The sequence below is a fragment of the Pongo pygmaeus genome, chromosome 14 (genome assembly GCF_028885625.2).
Source record: "Pongo pygmaeus isolate AG05252 chromosome 14, NHGRI_mPonPyg2-v2.0_pri, whole genome shotgun sequence".
NCBI lineage: Eukaryota > Metazoa > Chordata > Mammalia > Primates > Hominidae > Pongo > Pongo pygmaeus.
The window spans coordinates 57,875,296-57,899,739 of NC_072387.2; the positions used below are offsets into that span (position 1 = coordinate 57,875,296).

Consider the following 24,444-nt stretch of genomic DNA (forward strand, 5'->3'; position numbering starts at 1 on the left):
CCTCGGCTCCCTTCCTCCATCTTCCCCACTCTCCTGTCCCTGTGGCTTTACTTCCCCAGCTGCAAAGTCTTGAGAAACACTTTCAGCTCTTCTCTGCCTTTCCAAACCTGGCCCGTCCTCTCAGAACCAGCTCAGACATCATCTTCGGGAAAGCCTTTCCTCTTCTCTACAGTGGACTTTGCTTTGCCTTGCAGTGCAGAGTTATTTGTGACCCTGTTTAAAGAATAAGCTCCATAAGGGCGTGTTTCAAATCCCCTTACAACCTAACTGTGTGATGTGCATGGGTACTGTTGAGGAAATAAAAGTCCTACCCACATATCCAGAGCACAATACAGTAACTCATCTCTGAAAAAGAGATTACAAACAGACAAAACTATCCCTTATTACAGTCAAGCAGCTACAATCCATTACATACATATATCCTCAAGATGAAGGGTAACCTGTCCACTAGGGGAGGACCTGACTACCATTTCTGTGCACTCTTTCATGGTTCACCCTAATGCACCTGGCAATTGAGGTGACCATTGGTTTGAGCTATTTATCTGAATAATAAAACTTCTCTTATCTCTCTGACAAGCAAACAGTTGCAGCTTGGAACAGGGCACCTAGGTTAAACTCTCCTTGTGACAGGGAGACAGTATTATCTTCCTAGATGCTTATATTTCAAAGGTATGGCTTCCAGACCCTCCAAAAAGAAAAAACTAAAACTAAAAAACTTCTGGGTTGTAAGCCCGTCAGGAGCCTTACTTATCTTCTAAAGATACATACAAAAGGAATCAAATACTGAATAGACACATATATATCATATACACTCATGTTAAAAGGCTTCAGCAAAAGAAAATTTCATTTTTGAAAATTTACACACGCATACTCAATAAACATTTGTTGAAGTTATATTTATGAGTTAAGTTCAGATTAGGTCACTTCAATTTTTATCACCTGGGGATATCTACATATAAATTCTATCCAATCTATCCTCTGCTAATAGAATTTCACAATTTTTCTGAAACAATTAATTGTGTTAATTCAACACTAAATCTTTTAGCCATTAAATGTTAATCTATTTTAATATTAACAATGACAAAATGCTGCATTCCAGAATAATACAAAGCACTATAAAGCAATACTATACCAAGTAAATGGAAAACACACATATTTTACCTCTTTAAATTTCTTATTTTGTATGCCTCACAGTACATAGTTAAGCCATGCAGCAAGTGGAAATAAGTTTTTTAGAAACCTAAGTGTTTTAATGAAATTGACCACAGTCCAAAAAATTCCCCAGTTTCCACCAAGCTTCTTTTGAATTATAATCTTTCTTGCTGGTAATTAAATGCCAGGCCTCTGCAGAAGATAAGGAAAAAATTCCTAAGCTCTGTCACATGATGGGAAGGAATTTCTCTGTTAATTATTTTTTATTGACACCAGGAATTAAGCAGTGCAGGAAAATTTAGAATATGATTAATAAAAGGCAGCAGGTAGCAACTACTTTGGAATTAGAAAATAGCCTAGTACTTAAGACAGTTTATTACTTACAAAGTTGCTATATAATAATCTAACCTCTCTTGTTTCCTGCAATTATGAAACATCTATGTAAAAAGTATTACAGAATCCATTTATATATAAACACAGTTGTGTCAAAATAGAATATACTGGTACTACAGATCTAATTACCAAAAGGAAAAACCAAAATTGCATCACTGGAGCTTCCAGAACATTTTTCTAGCAAAAAAAAAAAAAAAAAAGAGTAAACAATATTTAATGAGCTCTATGTTTATATATGAACTTATTTCACAGTCGTCTACCTTTTTGTTTGCTTGAACAGAGTGATGCAAAACCATTTTGGCAACATCTCTTCCTATAATCTAACGTTAAAAAAAAACCAGCTCTCCAGTAACCATTTTAATACTTTCTGCATTCTTAGGTAATTCATCTGCATTTTGTCAGGCATTTTTTTCCAGTGTCCCATCAATGCTTGGTTTTACCATGCTATAAATCAGATATCCATGAGATGCCTAACTGTAAAGATTTTAGGCAGGAATAGCAGCCAAATGGTATGTCTGGGTGAATTAATGAAAAACAGGAAAGATGCCTCGTGAGTAGGCTGAGGCATCTGCTAATAAGTAGGAAATACAAACAGCTTTCTTCCTCCTGATTTGGTTCAATCAACTTAGTTCATATAAATCTCTCAATTTTGATCCAGTATCTGACAGACTCCCATTGAAAAAAAAGGAAGGATTTGGAGAATTTATGAGCAACTTCCTATATGCTGGCCCTTCAGAGCACTGTCACCTCTGTTTACTACTCCAATTGCCATCTTCTTTCCAGGGCCACTACTCGTTGTACCATAGACAAGCTTACCTCATTTGGCTATCCTTGTGGAGCCCTACAAATAACGAATTCTATTCTTCACGTATGCAGCTGTATAAACAGAATACATCCTCATCTTCATCTGCTCTTAGCAAGCTTTCTGGACATGGGAGAACACAGCACTGAAGTCACTCTCTGCCCAAAGGTCAGTTCCGCACACAGTTTGGTCTCATCGCTACTGGCTCCAGCACAGACAGCAGCATATCTGTGGGCTTTTTTTCTAGATGGGTCTCCTGGTATGAGTTTCTACACAAAGGGGAAACTCAATAAAAAGTGCTGGATGGCTGGCTGAAAAATGGCCTCCCCATTAACACCCAGTGAGGGTACAAATACAAAGGAAACCAGGTCATGGCTGATGCAGGATCGTGGGCAAAGTAAACTGACAAAAAATGTGATACAAAACAGATTGACTTTATTGTCTTAGTTTAAAATTATACTCCAAATTTAGAAGGAAATGCATTGTTCTATGAATGCCATCATTTGACATGTAAAAATAACACAAGTGTGTGACACTATATCCCAAACCTAGAAAAAATAGGAAAAAATGACAATACAAGTGTGATGTTTAGCAAGCTGAACTATCATATGAGTTGCTGCACTAAAAACAGTCAGTTTTATCATCTGCTGAAAACATTCTTTTTGTGGGATTCTGAGTGGGATCTGAAGGACAGAGATACAACTCCAGCTCACATCTCCCTCCCCTCAGGGGCTCTCCCACCTCCCGCTGGCCACATGGCTGCTTCCAGGCACCATTCCACTGAGGGAGAGAGGGCCACTCATAGATGGATGTGGTCTTACTCTGTTGGGTTCCCTGTCATTTCCACAGCCAGTTAATAGGTGCATAACCTCAAGTAGCAGATGTAACTTGGTTTCACACACACACACACATACACACACAAACACCCTTATCAGAGCCATCTTAATTTTCCATAAATTTAGCCCTCTGTTTAAAGATCAATTTATCAAGGACTTCACTGATCATCTAGCTGCTCTGGCACACACACACAAACACACACACACACACACACACACATGCCTATCTCCCAAGTTGCCCCTTTCTGCCTCCTTTCCCTACTCTTCTTTTTAATACTTAAAACCATTTGAAAACTATGTATTTGTTTATTTGTCTATTGTCTGTTTTCCAACAACAGAATGTGAGGCCCAGAGCTGTTCTTGGCTGTCATCATATGTCTGGAGAATGAGCACATAAATATTTGTTAACTAAATGGAATGTCTTATTACCTCCCTCACACCTCCTTCTCCAATAATTCATCAAACTATGTTATTTACGGGTAATTGAGAATTGGCTTTATTTTTGTTTCCAGCTAGCTGCATCGTCTTTTAATCGCTTGCCAGATTCTGTTTCAGTGTAATCCTGGCGGTATTTTAGAAAAGCAAAATTTCGTATATGCGATCATGTAGTCTTCTGACATATCTGTTTGTTAGAGTTGATTTTTAAAAAACATTTCTCTTCTAATTCTTAGGGAATGACCATGTTTCATATTTCAGAATCTCTTCTGTAAATATAATGTGAACACGTCATGTTAAGTGGTGGAAGTATTTTAAGCAACCTACAGGAAAACAGACTGTCATGAATGCTCAGGGAATGGGACCTGGCGATGAAATATAGCATAAAAAATTCTTTAGGAAAATATGTTGCAAATCTGGGAGATAAATGCTTCCCATAAAACAGAAGCCCCATAACATTTCAACTATATAAACATAATTTGATAGTAAAAAGCTATTTTATACTCAAAAATACAGATATTAAGAATTTATCAATTGCTGTGCTTAAAACTTAGAGGGAAGGTTTAATTTTTGCATTTTACATGTCTTTTTTTTTTTTTTTTTGAGATGGAATTCCGCTCTTGTTGCCCAGGCTGGAGTACAATGGCACGATCTTGGCTCACTGCAACCTCCACTTCCCAGGTTCAAGTGATTCTCCTGCCTCAGCCTCCCGAGTAGCTGAGATTACAGGCACCCACCACCATGCCCAGCTAATTTTTGTATTTTTAGTAGAGATGGGGTTTTGCCATGTTGGCCAGGCTGGTCTTGAACTCCTGACCTCAGGTGATCCGCTCACTTTGGCCTCCCAAAGTGCTGGGATTACAGGCGTAAGCCAAGATGCCTGGCCTCAGCGGAAATATTCTAAATTTTACTTATCATGTACTTATATTGTTACTTCCAAAAGCAAGACAGGATACTTACATTATTTTGCTATAAAATACAGTCATAACATAAAATATAGTAAATACTTCTCAAGTTATTAAAAAAGGATATTTTAATTTTTCTGTGTTTACTCATATACTAATAGACCCGTCATTTGCTAATGAGATATCAACTTACAGGGACACTAACTTAAAGAAATTTGATATTACCTTTAAAGACTGTCTCTTAGTAACATAATTCTCAGACTGAAGCAATTTCTCATAGTCTTCAAAAATCTAATGAAAAGAAAATACACATTAGAGTGTAAAAGCAGCAGTGGATTCTCCGTATTAGGCTGGCTTGCTTTCTTCTTCAGGAGCAAATTCCCAACTTCTGGCCATTTTACCATCCTTCTTTACATGTGAAGACACTGGGGGACAGGGAGGTCAAGAATTACAAGAGACATCCTTCCCTATTTTATTTTAGTTCTGCAAATTAGATAAAAAATGAGTAATTTTGAGTCCTTCCAATAAATCATTTTGAATAAAATTTCTAGTAAAACTTGCAAGAGAACTCATTTTATGCCATTTTAAAGAAATTTTTATATAAGTAGCCTTGCTGGTGGCTATGGGTCCATAATTCGGGAAAATATTAAATATACTTAAGGCTTCACTTGGCAAGCCATAAATTATCAGACTGTTCAATTCACTGCATAAACAGATAAAGAACGAGGCAACCTTTGTTGCAAGACGGCCCAACTGGTCTCTCTGGAGCACTTCACTCTCACCGGAAGCTGGGGACACTGGTGCATGAAGTCCTGTTTCCTAACATGGTCACCAACCATGGCCTAGCCCTTCAGTTTAACACAGAGTGCTGGCATCTGGGGAGGCTCAGCACTCACTTCCATCAGGTGTGGGCACACAGCTCATAGAGCACTGCAGTGGGAGGAATGAGCGCAGCCAGGACGGACGGCAAGAGATCAGGAACTGAAGAGGATGGCAGACTCCTAGCCCTCGGAGAGTCAAGTGCGAGGGGAGAGTGTGTGCCACTGTGTAATGAGGGCAAGCTGTGCACGCTGACAATCACCGATAGAGAATAAAGTGAAGAGTAAAAATACAAAGGTGTAGCTCACATTAAAATCACAGTAATTATACTCTTTAATATGAATGACTTATTTATTCTATCCTGAAACACAAGGAGAATTTTGTGGATCATTAAATGCATCAGACAAGCCTTGTGATAAATTTGAATAGTAAATATAAAATGCAAGTACATGTATGTGGTATGACCTACTCCCGAGTCCACCAGGTTTATTACTTTAGAGTCATGCATCATGTGCTCCAGTTTCATGGTATTCTGCTAAAGAAATATCAGCTAAAAAAGTCTGAAAGGTTTGAAGGGGCATGAGTTCTCAGAGCTCGTATTCAGGCCAATGCAGGAGCCTCAGCAGCTGTGAAATTGCTAAATTACACAAGAAGTGATATATGGATGTAAAAACAACATTAGGTAAATAAGGAGTCAAAGAGAATGAATTTATTAGTCTCTCAAATTGTCATGTATTACACCTGAACGCAAAGCGTTACTGCACAACACATTTACCTCATTCATTCTATAGGAAAAAATAGTAATTAGTTGATATTGTAGATTTATCCATGTTATCTTAGCCTTTTAAAAATTTCATTTCTTATAAATGTGACATCTAACGAATCTTTCCTTAACATTCCATCTAGCATATATAGTTACTGAACAACCAAACTATATATTAACAGTTCATTTCCTAAATTCAAAAATAGACAATTTTCTTTTCCATTTTTTTTTTTTTTTGAGACCAAGTCTCGCTCTGTTGCCCAGGCTGGAGTGCTGTGACATGATCTCAGCTCACTGCAACCTCTGCCTCCCAGGTTCAAGCAATTCTCTGCCTCAGCCTCCTGAGTAGGTGGGATTACAGGCACCCGCCACCACATCTGGCTAATTTTTGTATTTTTATTAGAGACAGGGTTTCACCATTTTGGCCAGGCTGGTCTTGAACTCCTGACCTCGTGATCCACCCGCCTCTTTCAGTCTTTACATTTTGGGATGCCTCTAGCAATAAAAATTATTCTCCTTGCAGTAGAATGAGGTTATCAGAGGCTGGGGAAGGTAGGAGGGAGGGGGGATGAAGAGAGGTTGGTTAACAGGTATAAAAATACAGTTAGGAGAAATAAGTTCTAGTATTCAACAGCACAGTAGGGTGACTATAGTTAATAATTTACTGTATATTTCAAAACAGCTAGAAGAGAAGATTTGGAAAGTTCCCAACACAAAGAAACGATAAATATTTGAGGTGATGGGCATCCTGATTACCCTGATGTGATCAATACAAATTGTATGCATATATCAACATATCTGACGTACCCCATAAATATGTATAATTATTTTGTATCAATTTAAAAAATCATTCTCCCCTCACATTTTACACTTAAAACAAATACTCTAGTTGATTCTATGGCCACTTCCTTTATAACATGAGGACATAAAAATCACTTTTGATTTTATAATTATATTGCTAATTCCTAATCTTAAATTGAAGGACAACTGGCAAAAATAAAATTTATTTTATTTATAATTAAAAGAGAAGTAGTTAAATATTTGTGATTTGAATGTGTGAAGATATACTATTGATAGGCAGAGTAGGCCATACCTTCCCAGTATTCAGGAGTATGTTGCAACCTTTGTCTAGGATATAAATGATTCAGAGACTCCTTGAGGACTATTATTAATATTTGTTTGCTACCACTGGTCCATATGCCTATTATGTGCCCAACTATACTGCGTACCGTTGGGAAGGCATAAAGTCATCGTTATCGTCAAAAATGTACTTCTCTTTGTAAGTACATGTAATTTAATTCAATACTAAAGATTTCAATCAATAAAGATACTTTACCGTAATTTACTTATTACTACCATAAATATCATATACACACGAAATTGTTTTTTGCTTTTAATAGATGAAGATAAAAAAATCCACTCATCATACCATATATATAAACATTTAGAACTTCTTGGTTTGGGCATCAATAATACAAATAGTTAAGTGCTCCTTTAAGACAGCAGATTACATTCCTGCTCTTAGGTGTCAGGCACTAGACTTGGGTGATGGAGATAGAGTAGTAACATTAACTAACACATGTAAAAATGCCAAAAATCCCAGTAAAAAATAACTCTAGCTGTTGCTAGGATGAGGATCAGAGACTCCCCCTTCCCTAAGTCCTAGTTTAGATGCATGCTCTCCAACATAGGGCCATATGTGGCTACTGAGCACTTGAAATGTGGCTAGTCCAAACTGAGATGTGCTCTAAGTGTAAAATACACATCAGATCTCAAACACTCAGCATGAAAAAAGGATGTAAAATAGCTCAATCATTTTTCACTTCACCTTAGCCAAAAGACCGAGAAGCGATTATCATTTTCCATATTGATTGTACATTAAAATAACATTTTTGATATGTTGGGTTAAATAGATGTATATTATTAAAATTAATTTCACCTGTTTCTTTTTACCTTTTTGTGTAGCTAACTAGAAAATTTTAAGTTCCATAGTGGCTCTCATTTCTGGCTTGCATTATATTTCTACTGGACAGCACTGAGGTAGAGCATCTGAACCAACACTAGAACAAAACATATAAAGTTTTCCTTCTAGGTTTGTGCTATATTATACTGTATAATGCTGCTTCTATTGCTTACATATTTAGTAAAAGCATAGTTGCTTTTGGATGGATCTGTCACCACCAAATGTATGACACTGCATTAGGTATTAGGAAAACAAGTAACAACGATTAAAAACTAATACTGAGTCCTTACTCTGGTACTGTGCTGAAAACTTTAAATCCTGTCAAATTCCCTCAACAAGCCTATGATGCAGGTATTATTACTATCTTCATTTTGCAGTGGGTGTAGTAACTTGCCCAGGGCCACTAAGGAGGCAGGTCTTGAAGCCAAGCAAGCACGAAGACTCTAAAGTCCATACTGTGCTCTTAACCCTGTGTCCTGCAGATAAGATTCCGGCCTTTTAGGGGGTGCAAGGGCCAGCCAGAAAGATACAGACACACCATAATAATACAAGGTGAAAAATAAGAGGGAGCCAGAGAGAGAGAGAAGAAAGAGAGAAGGGGAGAGAAGGGAGAGGAGGGAGAAGAGAGAGGAGAGGAGAGGGGAGAGAGAGAGAGAGAGAGAGGGAGAAAGAGAAAGGATGCATGTTTTGGGAGGGGTAGGATTAGGGAAAGCTTTCTAAAGAGTCATATTTCAACCAAATCTCAAAAGGATGAGTTGGATTCACTGTCAGGGAAGGGAGTTGCAAGATAAAAAATATTTCTGGTATTTTTACTATTAAGTAAGACTAATTATCAACCAAGTAAAATGATGTACTTTAGTGAGGGTGGGGTTCTCTTCCTTTTGGAGTTACCTACTGCCTCCTTTGATTTGCAACATCAAAGCAAGCAGATGCTAGTCATTTATTGAGCTTCAGAGCAAACACGAAGAGATGTGAAAAAGGTGAAAGCCCTGACCTCCTGCCATCTCAATTTTCCATAAAGTTTCCTGATGACTTGGTTTCCAGGTAGACAAATCAGGAGTATGGCTGAATGCGATTGATTTCTCTTGTGGATAATTCACAGGGGCAATTGCTCATAGATCTAAGAGGGAGGGACAGAGAAAGTGGGAAAGTCTTTAAAAATGATTTCTACTTACAGTGTCATAATTTTGTTCTAAGAAGTCTGCTACCAACACTTTATGTCTGGTTAGTAAATCCTAGAAAAAGAAAAACCAAGTGAAACAAAACTGTTATAGCTATTAATATTACAAATGTCTCTTTTCTAAGGTTTAAGAACATATAAAAGTTGCAGAAGAACATTTTCATTTACGCCACGAAATTATTTCCATTCCTAGCTTAGCCTAAGATGTGAAATACAAGTTTGTTTCATGTTAGAAAAGAAAAACCCTGGTGTTAAACCTAGTGTTTCAAATTCATATTGTTAGATTTATGATAGAAATAATTTAACTGGGGAAACAAATGGAACTTGAGATGAGTTAATTTTTTTTTGCGATGGAGTCTCACTATGTCACCCAGGCTGGAGTGCAGTGGCACGATCTCAGCTCACTGCAAGCTCTGCCTCCCGGGTTCAAGCGATTCTCCTGCCTCAGCCTCCCAAGTAGCTGGGACTACAGGTGCCTGCCACCACGCCCGGCTAATTTTTGTTTTTGTATTTTTAGCAGAGACGGGGTTTCACCGTGTTAGCCAGGATGGTCTCGATCTCCTGACTTTGTGATCCACCCGCCTCGGCCTCCCAAAGTGCCTTAACCACTTTTAAAATGGGCACTTCGGATACTGGAAGCACAGGACTGACATTTAGCAGTGTCAAACCAGTATTGTTCTTGCTCTTGGGTTAATGGGATGTGAGGTGTTGTGCAAGTTACTAAGTAGCACAATCCATCCTTTCAAAATTGAAGATGAGTAGCCCTATCTTATGGCAGATATAAACTTGCAGAAAACTGAACAAAAGCATGAAGAAACATTTGACTGTCTTCAACTCATACCTAAATTATATCCTTAACTCACTTTAATGTTGTAGGAAAACAAGCTTCACTTAATCCCTTTTATATGCTTAGAGGCTAAATGTCCTGTCTAGGTGCTATGAAAAATTTAATTAAAAACATAACAAGAATTTTAAAGTTTTCCAAAATAAATTCTTGTAATACGTATTTAATTAAAATTTCCTAAAAGCATATAGAAGGTACACAACATAACCTCACAAAGAAATGGCAGATAACAACCATAATAAAACCCACTTATTTCTACTTTAATTTTTTAAAAAGTAAAATATTTAAAGCATTGTGTACTATAATTTTCAAATTCAAAAATAATAAGAGTGGCTCTTAATTCCCTATTGCTATCACACAACTTGATCAACCACTGGGCCTATTAGTGGAAACATGGTGCTTTTTTCCCCCCAAGTGGAGCAGAGCATTCATTACCATTCTGGAACTGAAGTTCTAAAATGGAAAACCATTTACAGGGGTTCCATTCCCGCCCGTCAAAGGTCTTGATTCAAACTAGTTTCTGCATCAGGGGACCCTTGAAAGAGTAAGGTAGTTCCACAGGATCCTTTGAGGTCCCTACTCTTTTTTTTAAAGGATAATATTGGTGTCATGCTTTCAAGCACCCCTCCCCTAACATCATAGAAACCCCATGAGCAGTAATAGAAATTTTCTGACCGGAACCAGGCTAGAGGGAGCCCCCTCTATGGGCTGCAGCAGACACTGTGGATTGCTGCACCTGTGGGAGTTCTCTACCTGCTTCAACTATCGTCAGCCTTGAAAGTGAGGTCTGGGTTCCCCACACTGCAGGCCCAGTGCACACAGCCCCAGTGGCAACAAAAAGAGCAGGTTGCAGATCAGTGCTGCCTAGAAAGGTTGTGTCATACATTAGTGTTACCCCAAAGAAAAAGGGATCAGGAGGGAGTTAGGTTAAAACCAACACTTTCAAATTCCAAGGGCAAAAACACCTTGAAACAGCTTAAAAATCCAGTATTAAGAAACCATAATAGGGTGGGGTAGAATTCCTCCAGCATATATATATATATATATATATATATATATATATATATATATATATCTCATATCATGGGTACAGCCAATAAACAATGCGCACATTCCCTCTCTCGTGCCCACATTTCCACTCCAGTGTGTAATAGGATTGATACATAGATATACCCTCAAATTTATGTACATAATAAATGTATGTACAAACCACATATACATACACACAGGCTTATGTACACATAATACATAGACAAATATAATTGCTGCATTATAGATCACATAACTGAGTGAAAAAAAAAAAAAAGAAACCACAAAAAAAAACAGCTAGGATCCTACCCAAGAAGGAAAAGACAGAAAATTGTGAAGGAAAATAAAGTTCAAACTCCAAAGAATTTAGAATTTAAAAACCTTAATTCAAATAGTGTACTCTTTCATCCTACCTCCTAACAATTCTGTTTTGAGAGGCCTAAGTTTTGCATAGTATAACTATTATGCTGAAAATCTGATATTGATATTTTTAATGAATACTGCTTGAGAGAAACTCGGGGTGGAGTGAGAGAGACACTTCATTGCAGGGACATAAAAGGCTGAGGAGCCAGCGACAGCTGCCGTTCAGAGGGCTGACTGTGCTGGGGAGTGTACCAAGCACTTTGCAAATGCGGCTTCTGATCTTCACAAGTCCATGAAAAAGGGATGATTTTCTTCATTTCAGATGTGGAAAATAAAACTCAAAGGTTAACTAAATTGCTCAAGGACATCCAGCTTATCAGGTGGCAGAGAAAGACAGAATTCAAACCACTTCTATTATGGGAATTTTTAGAGGGAGGGATGAAAGAGATTATGGTTGTAAGGAATCCTTTTTGGGAAAAGACTTTTGGTAGACAAATCTATGCCAAAATCAAAAACTAACAATGTTACAATATTAATAACTAAACTGAGCAACAGTCCCTTTAAGAGCTCAAAACCAAAAAGATTAGAGTAGGAGGTTATAAAAACCCAAAACCAATGCCAAAATCAAGTCAATCAACCAACCAAACAAAACCCTTTGAAACCAGCTACTTAAAAAAAAATAGTGATATATGGTCATTGTTACATTATATTAACCATAAGCATTTGGTAAAATATAGAAAATTGTTGTTTCCAATACTGGCAGCATACTAGAAAACTTTTTATGATTATTTAGATTTTAAAGGATTGACTTAAATTCAATGGAAAATTAGCTTAAATACAAATCAAAACATCATTTATTTTTGTCATTCAATATTGTTGCTGAAAATTAAATTGGGCTGAATATATGACAGCAAGAAATTACTATCAAGTACATTTTATTCTATCAAATGTTTAAAAACCTTCGGGGAAATTTTCAGAAATACATATTAAGTATTTGCTTTCCTCCTCTATTGGCGTTTATTCTATGTTTGTAATTATGTGAAGGCTTACTTGTGTTTTTTTAAAAATGAATTTACTTGTTTCCATGACAGCGAAGAGCCATCTGATAGGAAAGGGGAAAAAAATGGGACTGTAGTGTCTATTATTAGCAAACACCTCCTTAGTAGTTTAGACACAGAGATTTTGGTAGAAAGATATGGAATCATCCTTTGTATTTAATGTCATTCTTCATGTTGGATGCAACCGAGGCCTATCTCACCACTAGCTCTAGATCCACCTTTTGGCGGGTTCCTCTCTAGCCGCTGTACAATTTTTGTCTTCCGGGGTGAGACATAGCCACTCCTGGGATTTCCAACTCTCGGAGCCCGGAGCCCTGCTGCCCTCACCGCCCCTCCCTCCACCCAGCAGTCACTTCTAGGAGTCTGTTCCCAAGCCCTTCCTCCTTCTTTTCCTTCCTTCCTTCCCTCACTCAGCTGTTCTCCCGAGATTTCAGTTTCCTTACTCCAAGCTTCCCACTCTTTATACTTCGCCTCTCGTTAACTCCCCTTCTTCCCTTCTCTTTCTTTCCCTTGCCCTTTTCTGTCTACCCAGACCTCCCCTGTTTTCTTCAGGGAGACTATAGGATGCTGGCAGGCCGAATGGAGGCCTGTGGACACCTGAGCAGGCTGCAAACTCCTTCCCTTCAAACCCGGACGCTAGAGGCCTTGTGTTTGTTGCAGTTTTGCCTGAGGCTTTGGGGAAATGATGGTATTGCCGTTCCTTTCCTCTGATGTCTCGGGCAATTCAGTGCTTGTCCGAAACCCGCACACCCTCCTGCTTATGACAACAAAAGTGTCACAGTGGCCGGGCGCAGTGACTCACACCTGTAATCCTGGCACTTTGCAGGGGCCAAGGTGGGCGGATGGCTTGAGGTCAGGAGTTCGAGACCAGCCTGGCCAACGTGGCAAAACCCCATCTCACTAAAAATGCAAAAATTAGCCGGGCATGGTGGTATGCGCCCGTGGTCCCAGCTACCTGGGAGGCTGAGGTGGGAGGATCACCTGAGCCTGGGAGGTTGAGGCTGCAATGAGCTGAGATTGCACCACCGCACTCCAGCCTAGGTGAGGGAGTGAGACCTTGTCTCAAAAAGTGCTGCAGTTAACTGGGCTCACCCTGCTCCTAGATAGCTGTTACAACCAGCTGCTGTTGCTTAAGCCTGCCCTGGAATCCACCCCCAGCCCACCCCAAGTGGCTTCCAAATATTCCCATCATTCTCAAACAGTATTCTCCCTCCAGAGTTCTTGTCAATTAGATTTTCCTTTGCACCCTGTATTTCCAGAGATGGCCTGGTTGCCTTTATAGATCGTGTCCCAGGCAGCTGCCAGGACTTGCCTCCCGCTTAACCACTCACCACTCTTTGGTCTTCTCCATCACAACAAATCCCTCTGAAGGCCCAGCCTGCAGGCTCCGCCTCCAGGGAGACCACGCCCCGTCCCTCACCCTCCGCCAGGCATTCTTCTCCCTAAGTCCCAGCTTCCTTCTGCCCCACTGACATCTCCTGCCCTTTACCACTCTCTGACACTCTCTCACACTTTCTGTCACCATGTGAGCTAATATACCTTTCAACAGATTTATGGCACCTTCTCAAAACAGGCTGGGTAACTTCTTAGTCTGCAGATAATAGGTAGTTTTCAGCAGAGCAAACCACTGCTTTCCCCTTTTTCCACCTCTGGAGAGCTATTTAAAAGAACTATTTATCATCTAAGTCATAGGCAACTTTCAATCACTGTTCATAAAGTAATACGATTAGAGTATGTATTAATATTAGTATATGGACTATATCAATATTATTGAAATACATATTTAAGATAATATATAAAAAATAAAATTCATACATGGATTACAATTAAGTAAAACTTGTAAAAAAAAGTTACATACGTATATCCTGAAAAAAGTATAAATTAATTTGGAGTTATGTAAATAGAACAATTAAATTGCTAAAATGCTTTTGAAGAAATGAATCTGAATACATATATATATACACACATTTAAATGAGTCTTATCTACTTTTTAAACCTGAAAACCTATTTTTTTCAATGATGCTGTTACATTGTCAGTTTATAATATTTTTTGAATTCCTCTTCTCAAACGGCTTCAGAGCTGATTTGGTAGACACTGAAGAAAATCATATCTATTTTGTTTCTATTTATATCTTAAAATTAATTTTCTTATAATTATTATCCCCCCCCAAATAATTCTAGCTAACTTGATCACCCACTTTATACGCTAACCGGAATGTCAAATAGGCTTTTGTTTCCAAAACTTTTGTCTCTCCTTGAATGATAAAAGTTTGCCATTACTGAAAAATGAGCATGTAATACACATTGATACCAACTTCAAAATATGTTAAATAATAGCAGGATCATAAGCCTAAGTAACTGGTTTTCTAAAATAGAAACCTTGAATGTAACATCACTCATTAGATGAATAAGTTTTGGTATGTTTGTCTGCAAATTAGCTGCACTCTTTTCTGATATATTCTCTGAACATTTTTTTGATGATAAAATACAGAAACCAAAAGTAAAATGGTTGTCAGGGGCTGGAGGGAGGAGGAAATGGGGAGTTATTGTTTAATAAGTATAGAGGTAGAGTTTGAATTTTTCAAAATAAAAAAGTTCTGGTAGTTGGTTACCTAACAATGTGAATATACTGCATCCTACGATTTCCTACATAGTGACAAAGTAGATAATACATGATCAAACTATAGACGATTATGAAAAAACTACAATATAATTTATTACTATTTTGTTTCACCATGTGGACATTTAAAAATTACATTCATAAAATAACACGATGTCCTTCACATTCAAAGATGTAATTCTCCATCTCCCTTCACTACCTAGTTCCTTTCCCCAGAATTAATCACTGTTGCTGTTTCCTGTGCATCCTTGCAGAGGTATTCAGTGCATAAGTACCTTAAGTGGAAGCTTATGCCCTTTAATCTGTTTTTAACATAAATGACAGCATGCCACACACTGAGCACTACGTATTCCTTTCCCACATAACTGTATATACTGGAATTCATTCCATTTGAGCTTGTGACAAATATTTTGAGTTGTTTTCCTGCAGTAGGACAGACTGGCCTCATAGACTGCATTCTATTTACAGATGCCTCTTATGATCCACATCATACATGGTTGGCTACACTGAGGCCTAAGAAATAAAATTTCTTGCTTTTTAAAATTAAATTGCCTCTTTAGAGGCCAAGTGACTATAAATTGACCTAGCTGAGTTGGAAAAAAAAATTACCTTAAAAGTAGCAAAGGCATCTGAAGCAATATCAAATGTTGACAACTCCACATACTTAAAGAAATCTCTGAATTGATTAGAAAAGAGGATGATTTTGGCAAGTGGTTCATGTCGAATACATTCTCTCAGCATAATCCCACAACGTAAGGCAATCTGTGGGGCTTCATATCTAAAGCGTAAACAAGAGAGAAATAGAGCACTCTGTTATCTTATTACAATAATATTAATGGCATCAAAAGAACCATTTCAATACTGCTGTTAATGGAAGCACACACACCATTTGTCACGATTCATTCAATACCCACTGAAGATCTACTATGTGCCTGGCACTATTCCAGATGTATTCTGGAATTTGAGTGTATTCTGAAACACTTAGATATACTCAAATATGAACGTGGTGACAGCTGGGGGTGGGGGGGATGAGGCAGAATGTAAACAATGAAAAGATAATTTCAAATCCTGAGAAGGGCCGTGAAAACTGTTGACAATAAAATACACCGCATTATAAAGGTGACTACTTAATTTTGTGTGTGTGTGTGTGTGTGTGTGTGTGTGTGTGTGTGTGTGAGTGACTACTTAAGTTACTTTACTTTAGACTAAAGGAAAGGGCAAAATGTTCCAGGCAAAGGGAAATAACTGTTCAAAGCCTCCATGGCAAGAACAGGCTTGGCGAAACAGAGAAGGAGAAATAAGGCCTGTGTGATTCGATTGTAGGGGAAGAACCGTGAGTGGTGTGAAATGAGGCAGGGGTGGAGAGAAGGGCAGGGGCCACATCCCAGATCAGATACAGCTTTGTCAGCCAAGGTAAGCAGTGTGGTTTTATTTTAAGTGTAATGGGAAGCCTTTGGAGAGTTTAAAGCAAGAAATTGACAAGACTAACTTATGCTTTAAAAAGATCACTCTGGCTTCTTGTTGAAAATGTCTGTAAAACAGCAGGAGACAAATAAGAACAGGAGCAGAACCCAGGAGAGGCAACAGGGGCTTGGCCTGGGGTGGCAGGAGCAGAACAGAGGACTGTGGGCAGGTGGTGGATACTGTTCGGAGGAAGAGTCAACAAGACTTGCTGATGATGTAGCTGGAGTTGAGTGAGAGAATAAATTTGGAAACTGAGAATTCAAGAATGATTCCTATGTTTTTGGCTTGAATCACTGGGTAGATGGTGGTGCTATTTAAGATGAATAAACTAGTAGAGGAACAAGTTAGTAAAGAAATTAAGAGTTTGTGGTTAACCACATTAGTTTTGAGATAGCTGATACCTAAGTAGAAATGTCTCCTTGGCAGTAGGATACACTTATCTGGAGTTTAGGAAAAAGGGGAGACCTATATAAATATATGATTTGCATGCAATAGGTGACTAATACATAGCTGTGGATTGATTGACTCACTTAAATCCTAAGTGGAATCATGGCTCACAGCAAAACAATACATTAGACAAACAAAACATCTACTGTGGGAAACAATTCAGGACTGGCATACTAGATTGGTTCCATTTCTAATACAACAACAATCTCTCAAAGTCAAATTCAATCTCTAAGTAAGTTTAAGATATATTCCAGTGTGTGATAAGATTTCAAGAAAATGAATAATGCTTAGCCCAAGTACAACAAGCCCTTTATTCAAATAATACAGTTGACAATTGTGTGGTAAATATAGGAAGAATAGAACAAAGAAAGATATAGTTGTGATACACTGGGAAGTGAGCAGAATATAGGGCCCCCTCCAAAAAAAAAAAAAATCTGGTGGGGCGTGACTGCTCACTTCTGTACTCCCAGCACTTTGGGAGGCTGAGGTGGATGGACTGCTTATGCTCAGGAGTTCGAGACCAGCCTGGGCAACACGGCTGACTTTACAAAAAATAAAAAAATAAAAAATTTAGCTGAGACCCTGACTTTACAAAAACTAAAAAAATTAGCTGGACATGGTGGCACACGCCTGTAGTCCCACCTACTCAGGAGGCTGAGGTGGGAGATTGCTTGACCCTGGAAAGTTAAGTGAGACTCTGTCTCCAAAAAATAAAAATAAAAATAAAATAAAATCTGACCATATTTTTAAAGAGATATCATTGACCATTTCAACTGAATACTAGTTTTTATGGAACTTTCATGATACTATAAAACTTTAGGATATTTTATTACTCATCAACTACTAGTAACAACATTTGTTGAACAATAAGTAATGTACTATTCTTTATAAGATTATAGAATTTTCATGAAAGACAGATTCAAGAAGATTCAATTGAGGAAATAGACTACTTTCCAATATCAAATTTATAAATATTAGTAGAAGAAACAGCAAACAAAGATACCAGGGTGGTATTTATTCCTTTTTTTCCTGTTTATGCTGAATGATATTCACAAATATTGAGTATTCCCTGAATAACTCATAGTAACATTAAATGCTAATACATTCAGATAGTCATGATTCTTTGTAGAATATAAGGAATGCCAATTTATAGTGCTAGCAATTTCTCTTATTAGAAAAACTTGAAACTCAGCCTACTGGCTCACAAGGAACAGTTGTCAGGTGGGGTTTTATTAAAGATGTTGTAAAGAGGGGTATATGTTCTGAAATGTAAAGGAGAAAAGCACTGTCATTTATTGATAGAGCGCTCAAGAGAGTATAAAATAAAGGCTGTTGGCCTAGAGAAAGAATCTAAGGGAAGGACAATTAAAATCCAGACTTATTGATTAGTAAGATATATGTGGATTTTTGTAATTTGGCCCTAACCTTAACTTTTCAGTTTCATCTCCCATCACATTCGTTATTTCCCTGGAGCCCCTCATTCCCTCAATTGGAATGCCCTTCTTACATTCCCACAACTCAGATGCTTCTCATCTCTCAAGGCTTAGTTCAAATGCCACCTCCTCCTTGAAGCCTTTCCTAATCACTACGATTCGGGATTATTCTTTCTGCCCTTCACACTCATACAACAGCTTGTCTGTAATTTCTCTTTAACATTTTTTTCATTCTGTATTATGTTATACTGCAGTAAATTGCTATAGCTCTATTTTCTTCACTTCATTACAATCAATTTAATTGTTGGGGATATGTTTTACTTATCCTGTTACCTTCTCCTCTCCTCCCCTATCCCCATCTCCATTTGGTGTCTATGTCATTTATTGCTACTTTCTCCTGTCCCTACCCCAGTTTCTGAAGAGTGCCTATTATAATGTTTTTCACAAAGCATGCATATAATGAATTTAATGAACCTCAAACTGAAGAAATGTCTTAATACTGGAGTACTCTAATGAGAGTCAAACTCTGACGTATACAAAATATGCATCATCTCTGGCCAACATTTTCTTATTTATTTATTTATTTATTTATTTATTTATTTTATTATTATTATACTTTAAGTTTTAGGGTACCTGTGCACAATGTGCAGGTTAGTTACATATGTATACATGTGCCATGCTGGTGTGCTGCACCCATTAACTCGTCATTTGACATTAGGTATATCTCCCAATGCTATCCCTCCCCCCTTCCCCCACCCCACAACAGTCCCCAGAGTGTGGTGTTCCCCTTCCTGTGTCCATGTGTTCTCATTGTTCAATTCCCACCTATGAGTGAGAACATGCGGTGTTTGGTTTTTTGTCCTTGCGATAGTTTACTGAGAATGATGATTTCCAGTTTCATCCATGTCCCTACAAAGGACATGAACTCATCATTTTTTATGGCTGCATAGTATTCCATGGTGTATATGTGCCACATTTTCTTAATCCAGTCTATCATTGTTGGACATTTGGGTTGGTTCCAAGTCTTTGCTATGGTGAATAGTGCCGCAATAAACATACGTGTCTTTATAGCAGCATGATTTATAGTCCTTTGGGTATATACCCAGTAATGGGATGGCTGGGTCAAATGGTATTTCTAGTTCTAGATCCCTGAGGAATCATCACACTGACTTCCACAATGGTTGAACTAGTTTACAGTCCCACCAACAGTGTAAAAGTGTTCCTATTTCTCCACATCCTCTCCAGCACCTGTTGTTTCCTGACTTTTTAATGATTGCCATTCTAACTGGTGTGAGATGGTATCTCATTGTGGTTTTGATTTACATTTCTCTGATTGGCCAACATTTTCTCATTTCTTAATTCAATTTCCAAACTAAGACCATCTATAAAAAGTTTCCACTCCAACTTTTGGGTATAATTAGCTCTCTTTTTCCTTTCATTTCGTGAAGCTTATTGAAACCATCTGTGATGCACTGACAGTTTATTCTTGAGAATCAAAAGAATGTTTTTAAAAAACCAAGACTCCTCTGGGTCAGCACACTTGTCATTTCATCCCAGCAGTTTGACATCTGTCATTCTGAGATCACAACTTCTTAAAGTTAGAAATACATAGGGATATACAGAGATATATAGGGAATTCCAATTCTCCTCAGTACTCTTTAAGGGATTTATAATTCACATAGATCATTTCTACCTGACTACCTTCTAGTATATTGACTTTTGATAGGTTATTGCTTACTATACAAAGAAATGCTCCCAAAGATAAGCTTATGTTAAGTTTCAAATCCCACTAACATTAATATCCTTAGGTCTGTTAAAGAATCAATATTTATCTCACCTAATCTATTCTACTCATAGATAAGCTTCCTGATGGCAAGGATCCTGCCTAATTACTGCATTTCCCACAATGGCTAACCCATGGCAGGTCCCCAGTAAAGGTTAATCTGATGAATGCTGAATCACTATTTTATAGAATTGAATCATATCTTCCCTCTTGATTTGTAATTTAGATCATATAGTCTGGACTATAATGAACTGTGTCAGTGTGGAGAAGGCACTATCTAGGCATGCCCATCAAATAATGACAGCATAATGAAAAGTCTCTCTCAAATTTAATGAAGGCCAAAATGTAAGAGCAATGGTCTCAGTCTCAGCTGGCAGTGACCTACAGTAATCATTACACAGAAAATGGTTAGAAGAATGATCTTGTGCAAGAATATTTCAATTTAAGAACAAAGATTACATTATGTAAGGGGGAAAATGACTTTTGTGATTATTGCTGAAAGTAAACAAGGCCAGGAAATACCTGGAAAGCTTTTGTAAAATGCCATTCAACAAACACTTGGCCTCCTCAATATAGTCAAGAAGGTATGTTTCTAATCTAGAAACATTTGCTGACTAAAAATAATGAGTTAGGCCAGGCATAGTGGCTCATGCCTATAATCCCAGCACTTTGGGAGGCCAAGGCAGGAGGATTGCTTGAGCCCAGGAGTTTAAGATCAGCCTGGGCAACATAGTGGGACCCTGTTTCTTCAAAAAAAAAATTAATTAGCTAAGTGTGGTGGCATGCACTTGTAGTCCCAGCTACTTGGGAGGCTGAGTCAGGAGGATCACTTGAGTCAGGAGGTTGAGACTATAGTGAGCTGTGATCACAGCACTACTTTCTAGTATGGGAAACAGAGCAATACCGTCTCAACAAATAAATAAAATAATGAGTTAATTCTGTCCACCAAAAAGGCCTAGAAGCAATAACAATCCAATGTCAATGAGCACCCCTAGCATCCAGATTGTAGTCTCTAAGAACCATTCCTCTCTAAAAAGAACCAACATCCTTGGTAGAAATTTCAGGTCTTTGTCAGCAAAGGTACAAGTTGGGTGGCATATCTTGTTATACCAGAAAGCAAAGAAGCTCTCACAAACTATTTTAGTGATGTTAAGAGATAACACCTAGAAGGGGCCACAGATGGTCAATTGAGCATTAAAAAAACATGTGTAGAACTAAATAAGACATATAGAAAACATTAAATCCATTAGTTCACCAGATGCTAGAAGAGTGTGTGTCTCTGTACATATATAAATATATATATGTTTATACACACACACATATATAAAGGCGGGGGAAGGAGGGAAATATTAGACACCGATGAAAGTTCCTAGGATATCTTATTTTTCTCTAAAATGATAATTAAAAGAAAAGAATTGAGCATTTATTCTGCCTCTCTGGTACGAATTATACTTCAGAGTATTCTAACACCTGAAGCTGTGGTGGGTGAATGACAGTATTCTCTATAAAACTACTTTAGCCAATAAAAAATACAAACGGAGTGACAGAATTCAAAATTACCTTTTTGTCACCTCTAATGAAATGACGGAATCAGGCAATATTCATCAATGGATGGTAAAACAATTAAGTTTAAGGTCGATGGGGAACTTTATAGTGGATTAGACTGTCACCATCTGAACCCATTGATCAGTCTTAGCATTACTAAAAGTACATCTCCTGATGTGATGAAATATGAACTATATAGCACCATCTATAAAATAACTGCCAAAATGAAACTGCTTACAATTTTTTATAATAAACTTAAAAAAACAGGATAATTGGGAGAAATTTATGATTTTAACATCAGCCTTCTGGAACATAGTCCACTGGCCACAGTTCTTTATGGATCACTGAGAGCTGTTCAGTGACCTCATTCTCAAGTTCTCTCAGTACCCTGGAATGTCATTTGCCTGAGCCAGAAGACAAATTCATTTAGAGTGAGTAAGTCCTTATTTATAATCTTTTCATAAGACTTGGGCTCCAAATACTTTTTACCATGTTTAATACCACATATTCAGATAATTCTCTTTGATAGACAAGTATCAATTGCTTTTTGTCTTATATTCTTTATGGTTAGACTTAGGTTCTATACAGAATGTTACTATCATACTCTCATTTATGTTATTGTTTGATGTATAAATGTACCAATCAAGCTATGTCCTAGGTTTTAAAGTGACTTCACAAGGATAATTCAGTAAAAATCCTGACTTTTCAGAAGGGCTAAATCTCTAGCATTCAGTGCTAAATTAGAAGATGGTAACAGGGGCTGGGTGCGGTGGCTCATGCCTGTAATTCCAGCACTTTGGGAGGCCAAGGCAGGCAGATCACGAGACCATCTGGCTAACATGGTGAAACCTCGTCTCTACTAAAAATAGAAAAAATTAGCGAGGCGTGGTGGCAGGCGCCTGTAGTCCCAGCTACTCAGGAGGCTGAGGCAGGAGAATCACTTGAACCTGGGAGGCGGAGGTTGCAGTGAGCCGAGATCGCGCCACTGCACTCCAGCCTGGGCGACAGAGCGAGACTCCGTCTCAAAAAAAAAAAAAAAAAAGAAAACGGTAACGGGTAAAACTGATTATGGTACAACTGTTCCACTACTCTGTCCTCAGGAGCATCAACAATTCCCTCTCCCTTCACATTTGAATGGTCCTCGAATCTTCTTAAAGGTATATTAATGGTAAGGAACATGGGATTTAGTGTCAGATCTGCATGGAAAACTAGGCTCTGTCATGTATTAGCTGTATAACCTTGAGCAATATCCTTACTCTCTCTGAGTTTCAGTTTCCTCATCTGTAAAATGGTAAAAAAATGCAGTTCTCATAGTATTTGGAAAGTAAACAAAACATAAGGAAAGACATTACAATAGCTGGCACGTAGCAAACAATGAGTAAATGGTTTATACAAAACAGGATGTGAAGAAATGAGTTAAAAGTTTGGGTTGAAAAACAGAAGAATAATCATTGCAATAGAGAATTAAAACCAGAGGTGTAGTCCCCAAATTGTCAATAATGATTTCTTTTGGAGAGATTATGGGATGCACTTTCTTTTTCTGTTATACATTTCTAAAATGTTTTAGTTTTTAAATAATAACCATGTATTGCTTTTGAATTGGAAAGAAATGGAAATGTTTTCAAATACGCATTCTCTTCATTCTCAGTATCTCCATTAAAGTTCTGATGATAATCTCTTCCCCAGACTCTTCCAAGCTGGAATCTCAGCCTCCCACCCCAAGCTATTTTCTATGTTGCCACCAGAACTCCTCATGTCTAGTCCCTGGATGACTCCATGTTGCCTACAGAATGACATTCAAACTCCCTAGTAGGACTTGGAAAGCTCTTCATAATCTGGTCTCAGTCTTTCCAACTTCATACGGCACCCTTCCCTCTGACTCACCCAGAACTCTAGTCACACCAGAATTCTTGTCATTCTCCAAACATAAAATCTCTTATATACTTTCACCTTTCTGTGGGCTGAAATGGCAATGAACAAAGTGATCTTAGATAGCACATGCTGAAGATGACAGAACCCCCTGATGAACTAGAACATCTGCTCTGCACTATTACATGAGAAATATACTTATCTTGTTGTGGGGCCACTTCACTTTGGGGTCTATGTGTTATAGAGGCTTTGCATCCCCTAACTAATACATGATACAAGGATCTTTCCCTTTCCAGAGCTGAAAGAAACAATTCTCCAGTAAGACAATTATTTTGTACCCAAAATAAAAGTAAACATAGTACACTACTTTGCTCACTAATGAATAATAACTGTGCAATCATAATAATCTAAATGTGATTATTAAAATTTAAAATTATGATAAAGTTTATTAGGAAGGTAAGGGAAAGGAAATAGAATAATGGTGGCAGTAAAAAGACTATCATCTAGTTTATCTTGTCAAAGATACTGCTTAAAATTGATAAGTGAAAAATTAGTATAAGCCCATTATTTGTAACACAGAGGTAAATATATGATGAAAACAATGATGAACAAATAAACGGATGAACAAATAAAAGAGAAAAAAGTGGTTGTCTTTGGGTAATAGGACTGAAAAATAGAGAAGAAAGAGGCAAAGAGGCCAGGCGCAGTGGCTCATGCCTGTAATTCCAGCACTTTTGGAGG

At 37.8% G+C, this 24,444-nt stretch overlaps 1 protein-coding gene across 11 annotated transcripts in view; it reads right to left on the bottom strand.

Moving 5' to 3' along the window:
* CAB39L (calcium binding protein 39 like) overlaps window positions 1-24,444 on the bottom strand; it is a 141,747-nt gene that overhangs the window by 25,441 nt on the left and 91,862 nt on the right. For all 11 annotated transcript variants that reach the window (XM_054445833.2, XM_054445828.2, XM_063650876.1 and 8 more), the window contains 3 exons: window positions 15,772-15,940; window positions 9,244-9,303; window positions 4,749-4,814 (listed from right to left, as the gene is read on the bottom strand). In XM_054445833.2, the coding sequence (XP_054301808.2) occupies window positions 4,749-4,814; window positions 9,244-9,303; window positions 15,772-15,940 (295 nt within the window). The remainder of the gene's footprint in view (window positions 1-4,748; window positions 4,815-9,243; window positions 9,304-15,771; window positions 15,941-24,444) is intronic.